A 7,316-nucleotide genomic window follows, 5' to 3' on the forward strand; every position below is an offset into this window, starting at 1 on the left:
TTTCAAATATAAAAACATTGCCCATGAGAAGAGACAAGGGGCGGGAGAAAATGGGATATAGAAAAAATGTAAGTGTCGATCTTCTTCGGAGAACATAGCCAAGAACTTCATGTGATCGAAGACCCAAAGAGTACCCACCGTTGTAAATGCTCTAAGTTCGCGAAAAATCAATCGAATCTGTTGGGATTGATCAGGTTAAAAATGCGAAATGGCCCATGCGAAGAATCGAACTCCGCGGGTGGCCACTTCGACCGGCGGATGCAGTCCGGAGTGAAACACTGGTCCTTATTACCGCACGGCGCCCTGAGCTAGAAATTACTTACTGCAGTAAAAAGTATGATCGCGGAACTTAAAGACTGTCAAATGGATTTGACCCACGTGTCATGACATACTTGTGGTCGGATTGCCAGTTTTGAAGAACAGAATGACCAAAATACCCCTGTGGGTCTTTGTAGGGTTTAATATCTTGTCTCTTTTCGCTCCACTGTTTCCTCCTCTTTCGCTAGCAGAAGCCGAAAAAGCTCTCTGCTTTCCCACCCGCACCCCCATCACCCCCCTCACCCCTGCCGACCGAAGCCACGGTGAGATAATCCCGAGCTTCCGTTCACGAATTGGAAGAGAATCCCAGCTCCTGATTGCATCTCTTATGGCCGCAAACGCTCAGGAGGTCGTCGCCGGATCCGATTCGAATCCGGACTTCAAGTCCTCGTTTCAGGGAGGATCTTCCATCAAGTACTTCGAGAAGAAGATTGAGTTCGTCCCTGCTAGGAAACCCTTCAATGGGTTGACGTATAGCGGCGGAGATTTCAAGATTGAGACTCTGAACCCGGGCGGCCCCGACCGGAGTAGCGGGCAAGGGTCGGTTCAGGCGGCGGCCAACGGGAAGGTGAAGAAGGGAGACGGCTCGGAGGTTTTCGATGGCTGGTTGGATCCGGAGCTCACTCTGGGCGTTTCTTTTCAGAGAATTGTGAGTCCTGAATTTTCTAAGCTGTAACAGTCAGTTGATTGAAGTTCGTTTATTTCCTTTCTTATTTGATATTTACTCACTGATGCAATTCTCACAATTTGTGAGTTGTTACCTCCTGTCTCATTTTTTTCTTTTCTGGGCTAAGAAGCTCCTGTTATCCGTATTTTTCGATGCATATGAATCGGATTCGCCGAGTTTGAGCCGTCATAGTGCTGAGACTTTGGGTGTTTTCCGGGTTAAAGTGATGGTTGTAATCATGTCTTGTTTCATGCCAAGGCTAAATAACTCCTACTATATAAATATATAATGATGACTCACGACAGCATCGGAGAAAATTTGTTGCATATTAATAGTGTATGTAGACGCATCAAATGACTGTTAGATTCAATGTTATACTGTTCTTGTGATCGTGAGCCATCATGCGGTGGGACTGAGCAGCTCATATAGAAGAGATCCGGTTCTGCATAGAATAATAACAATTCCTTTCAGCTGGCGCAACAGTGGTTATTGGTCTGGAATTTTGTGTTATCTTATTTCTCGCATGGGTGTTTTACTTCATTTTGTCCTTTTTCCTGATACTGCCTTAGCTAACTGATGTGGGTGTGTTGGATTACTTGCAGGGTGCAGGATTGGAGAACCTTGGGAACACTTGCTTTCTTAATTCTGTACTTCAATGTCTGACCTACACAGAGCCTCTAGCAGCTTACTTGCAGTCTGGGAAGCATCAAAATTCTTGTAAGTTTCATCTTTTTGATCCACCATTCCATAGCCCTTCTAGACATCTATTAGCACCATTTGGTATTAAAAAGGGGGGAAAAAATACCTATGTGAAAGGACGTATAATGTGCTTAATATTATTAATTAACACTGACTTGTTGGAGAGTAATTTTTACATGGAAATTGACTAAGCTTCTGTTTAGAGATTTTAAAGGATGGAGAAGATTGTTGTCCAATACTGCTACTTTAATTGGTCTCTGCGGATTTTTTTTTTTGCCCTGTTGTAAGTTATATTTGCTTTTCCTTTTTGTTTTGTGAAGGTCGCATAAATGGGTTTTGCGCTCTGTGTGCCATTCAGAAACACGTCAGTCGTACTCTAAAAGCTACTGGTAGAATATTGGCGCCGAAGGATCTAGTTGCGAACTTGCGGTGTATCCTTATTTTGTTTCGGATATGTTCATTCATTGTGATTCTGTTGGAGTTTCTCAGTGGGACCCTATACGTATATCCAGTCTCTGAAATAAAATCTCATTAGTATTGCTCCATTGAGAAGAATAGAAGTAATAAAGAAGTGCATTTTACATATTGGGCCTAATAGAGAGGAAAGAAATTACCTTTTATTACTGTAAATCTTTGTCATGCTCTGCTTTAGGATCCAATTGGTTCTGGTTGTTTATCACACAAGGTGGAAAATTTTATCTGGAGGAATATATTAGTTGGAGTATCCCTTGACATATAATCAGGCATATCTCGGAATTTTAGAAATGCCAGACAAGAGGATGCACACGAGTACATGGTAAATTTACTTGAATCGATGCATAAATGTTGCTTGCCTTCGGGGGTGCCCAGTGAATCCCCTGGTGCCTATGAGAAGAGTTTGGTACACAAGATATTTGGCGGTCGCCTCCGAAGTCAGGTACGTCTTCAAATATGTCTGTACATACAAATATCCCATGTAGTTATATGCATTGTCCATGCTTTTATTGGTGAGTGGGAATATGTGACAGAATCATTGACTTCACCAAGGACAAGCTTTAAGCCTCAACTATGTGTTTCATAACTTGTAGCTCAACCAGCATATGAGCAGATTATAGAACTCACAAGAAGACATCCCTGGTTCTGTCAATATGCTGATTGGTTCAGTAGAGTTTCCCCATATATGCCGTGAAAAGCCATTTGTCTGGCTAGACTGATAATTGTTCTTCTGGAGGGACTTTCTCCCCCTTTGGTGGTCCTAAAAAATTAGGCTCAGAATCTCAAATGTGGAATTCTTGATAGAAAACAAGAATAGTACACAGAACTGCTGGTCCATTAACAGTCTGACTAAACTGTTATCTATAAAACTTCCGTCAATGTGAACATGTCTTGTTCCAGACTCTGCGGCCTCTTCTTTAAACGAACCTCTGGATATGAACTACAGGTCAAGTGTATGCAGTGCAACAACTGTTCCAACAAGTTTGATCCATTTCTTGATTTGAGCCTCGAGATAGCAAAGGCAGAATCATTACCAAAGGCTATCAGACATTTTACGGCGCCTGAGCAGTTAGATGGAGGGGAAAGGCAATACCAGTGTCAGAAGTGCAAGCAGAAGGTCAGGGCACTGAAGCAACTGACAATTCATAAGGCACCATATGTTCTGACGATCCACCTTAAGCGGTTCCATTCTCATGATCCGGGCCAGAAGATTAACAAGAATGTCAGCTTTGATACTACTCTAGATTTCAAGCCATTCGTCTCTGGTCCCTATGTAAGTGTTATACTCTGTACCTTATCCTTAAGTCATGTCTGTGATGATATCAATCTTTCGAGTTAGCGTGGCAGTTTTGAGTTCTGATGTGAATGGGGTTCCAAATTTTCATAAGTCGAGAGAGGGAAATGCAATGATGATGATGAAAAGGCCAATAAACAGTTCAGAAGATGTGACGGAGGAAAAAGAACGCTTTAGTAATATACTAGAACTGTTGTTATCATGATTGTGTGAATTTGATGGTTATGATGAAACCAAAGGGATGACAACAGCTTTGTTTATCTTGTGCTGCGATGGCTTTTCTTGGTATCTCTTATCAGTGGAGCACTTTGTGCTGTAAATGCCCTACATAGGAGCCCTCTTTCTTCTGTTAGAAAGGACTAGCTGAATTTGTTGCTTTTCTTACTTGAGTTAATGTTTTTAGAATTATTCATAACTATGGAATCTTTCCCCAAACCAACTTGGGCAGGAAGGGGATTTGAAATACTCACTCTATGGGGTTTTGGTTCATCATGGGTGGAGCACCCATTCCGGTCACTATTACTGCTACGTCCGCACGTCGACTAATATGTGGTACTCCCTTGATGACAATCAGGTACCTTACCTTTTGTTGCATGAAAGAACTTTTTATCAGTGAATAAAAGCTTGGATGCCCCATTTGTCAGTCTAGTTAAGTTGGGATTTGAGCAGGATATTCTGTATAAGAACTATTTTTGGATTTCTACTGGAACATTGCTGCCATTAAGTGGGACAGGATCTACGGTCCAGATACATCTGATTTTTCACTGGATGAGCAAAACAAATGGACAATGCTTAAGCCAGTAGTCAGAGATGGGCTGGTTGGTTCGAAATGATAGGGTGTTAAAATAATAGGATAGCAAATCCAGGGGTACTTTAGGATAGAGAAATCAGGAACATTTTGTGCTGGTTTTGATTTGTCAATATGGTGTATTGATCATCAATTTATCTCATTTTCTTGCAGGTTCGACAGGTCAGTGAGTCGACTGTTCTGCAGCAAAAGGCATACATGTTGTTTTATGTTCGCAATCGCAACTCAACCCCTAGAAAGCCCTTCGAAATTGCTCAGAAGGAGAAATCGAGAGAGAATAATCATACTGGGAACAGGACGTCATCTTTTGCCTTCAGCCAGAGCTCATCATGTACTGTCCAAGTGAGTCAGCTTGCTGATAAGTGCAGCACGGCAGTAACTTCCTCGTCCTCTGTGATCACGAAAGACGCAATAAGTGTTAGCTCTGTAAAGGAGTTGCAAGTTTCAGAGCCTGTTTCAATGGAATCGAGAAAATTGGGTACTGCTCTGAATGCAAGTCTTGAAAATAAAATCAATAATAGTGATGCAAGCGGAGAATCTACGAAGGAATCAACTATCTCAAAGGGCCTTGTAGAGAATGGTGCTGGAAAGGAGAACGAGAGTGAAATAGCTGGGAAGGTAACTGAGACTCTCTCATGCTATTCTTCTGGTAAAGAAAAAATTGGTTGGGGCAAAGTGGCTAACCAGGTGATGCAATTTTTCTGTGTGCATGCACACTTTGTTTTTCTGTTAGGTTTCGAATGGGAGTGCATCTGACAAGATCGACTGTGGAAGTTCAGCAAGTAATGCGAGCCAAAAAAGCAGCCAGGTTGGTAGTTTTATTTATTTATAGGTTGATTGACGGACCTTTTCCTTTGTATTCCCCTTTTTTTTTTTGGGTGCTAAACTTTTCTGTCATCTTTATGTTTCTCAAGGAGGAGGAAGCTACTGCTCCCCTGGTTGAAAAGACTGCTGGTGCAGTTCAAGACGAGTCTCATTTATTAACTGGCTCATCAACTATGTCAAGCGGGTCTTTACAAGGTGAAACAATCGATAGCAAGGCAAGCAAGAAGCTCAAAAAGAAGCCCATAAAGTACCAACTAACAAGTGCGCATTTTGGGGCGAACATACTCCTGAGAGCATCTCTGGGTGTGCGCAAGAAGCGCATGAAGAGAAAACATCGTGTTACTGAGAAAGATCGAATGTCATGTGACCTAGGCCCATCAACATCAGATGTGAGTGAATCTGTTGTGTCCGTTCAGCGGAGGAGTGTTAAATCTCTCACAAAGAAAGGAACAGATAAGAGAGCTAAGAGGGAGGAAATGAATACTAATGGAGGTTCACAGAAGGATATTGTAAATGCCGGCACGAAAGTGATTGAGAATGTGAAGGATTGTAAGAGTGACGCAATGGAGAATGGGTTGATGAGCATGCTCACACGAGGATTGGAGGAGACGCTCGGTGAGTCTGTCTTCTATGTCTACTTTCTCAAACAGGGGATGTTATATCGTGGAATGACCTTTACATATCGGTCTATTTTTGCCATCATATTCCATTGGAGTAAAAACTAAATGCACAAAGCCGTCAAATTTCATTATTTTCTAATTGTAGTTGGAGGCAAGGAAAAAAATCATTTGGGATTTTCTGGATTTTAGCTCTACTTCAGTCCTCTTAAATGCTTACAGAAGAGAAGATAACAAAAAAATTTAAACAAAAAGAAACAGTTTTGTGTGTCTCACCTGTAAATGAATGTCAAAGATTGTTATGTTCGTAAATGACTTCCAACTCAATGGGCTCTATTTAGGTATCATTCTCACTTTTCTTCTATTTTTCTGATTACAGTTGCACACTGGGATGGAATAGATCTATCTCCATCTCCGACTATAGAATCACCTAATGCAGGGAATCCTAATGGAGGGAATGCCATTGGTTACGTATTGGATGAATGGTAAGTTGAATGCCAAATCATCGCTGGATCATGCTGCTTGAGCCTTAAAATTCCATCCTATGTGTAAATAAATCTTTGAAACTGAGAAATTACTGCCAATGTTGGCGGGTGATTTTAGTTCGATTAGCTGCTTCTGAAGCAGAGCTTTTTTTTCCTGTTGATATCTGTCATAAATGTTTGCTGCCCTTTACAGGGACGAAGAATACGATCGAGGAAAAAGGAAGAAAGTAAGACACTCGAAGCATGATTTCGGTGGCCCGAACTACTTCCAGGAAATTGCATCACAGAAAATAAAGTCGAAGGAGGCGAGGTTCGACCAATTTGCTGGGAACCGACCTTTGAGGATATGAGGCAAACGAGGAAAGTAAATGCCCAATAAGAACCCATTTCCAGGTGTAGCTTCTGATCAAAGTGGATTTGTTGCTTATTCCTGTTTGTACGAGGCAGTGTTTGTCTTTTTCGAGTCTTAAATTTATCTCTATCCATGTTTTTTCATATGAGGCAGAGGTGAGTGTGTGGTGGGAATTATTATTATGTATTTTCACTTGTTTTTTTGTTAGTCTTTTTTTACTGAGAACAGAGTTTCCGTGTATTAGAGAAAATGTAGCGAGCCTTGGAGAATTATTGAAGACCAAGTGATCATTATTCTTTATGAGATTGGTGTAACATCAATGTCAGAATATCGAGCTGATGTTTCGATTGCCGGGTGGTTTTTGCGATGATTTCGAGTGATTTGCTAACTTAACATGGACGCTTGTATACCGATGCGACCTCCAGGTGTTCTGTTGTGCAACGGGTCATTGTACAACTGCGTGGAAGGCCCGATTCGGTCGAGCTGATGCCCATGTTTGATGTTTCTAATTTTCTTGAACTAACATGCCACCTTATGTACTGAAAATCTTCATTAGTTATACGACTTCTACCTTGTTATAAGGATAAAATGTGCATATACATATACATCTATATATACATACATACATATATATATATAGTTGCATGAAAAAGTTCAATATTGTGGTGATGGTTGAAATTGGTAAAATGTTGTGGGTGGAGAGGTTGATGAGTTCTTTTTTGCTGTATAAGGGAGTGATGATTTCATCTGATGAGAGGGTTGCCCGTGTCAAGGGAA

General features: G+C 41.3%; 1 protein-coding gene across 1 annotated transcript; it reads left to right on the plus strand.

Moving 5' to 3' along the window:
* The first annotated feature begins 459 nt into the window (after window positions 1-459).
* On the plus strand, window positions 460-6,890 carry LOC116195678 (ubiquitin carboxyl-terminal hydrolase 23). Its single transcript, XM_031524975.1, has 11 exons — window positions 460-967; window positions 1,588-1,702; window positions 2,005-2,115; window positions 2,428-2,600; window positions 3,105-3,431; window positions 3,901-4,026; window positions 4,414-4,878; window positions 4,994-5,068; window positions 5,175-5,700; window positions 6,082-6,187; window positions 6,381-6,890. Exons 1-11 carry the CDS (start codon window positions 647-649, stop codon window positions 6,535-6,537), a joined length of 2,502 nt encoding a protein of 833 aa, XP_031380835.1. The 5' UTR covers window positions 460-646; the 3' UTR covers window positions 6,538-6,890.
* Window positions 6,891-7,316: the final 426 nt, after the last annotated feature.

This window comes from Punica granatum, chromosome 2, assembly GCF_007655135.1.
Source record: "Punica granatum isolate Tunisia-2019 chromosome 2, ASM765513v2, whole genome shotgun sequence".
Lineage (NCBI taxonomy): Eukaryota > Viridiplantae > Streptophyta > Magnoliopsida > Myrtales > Lythraceae > Punica > Punica granatum.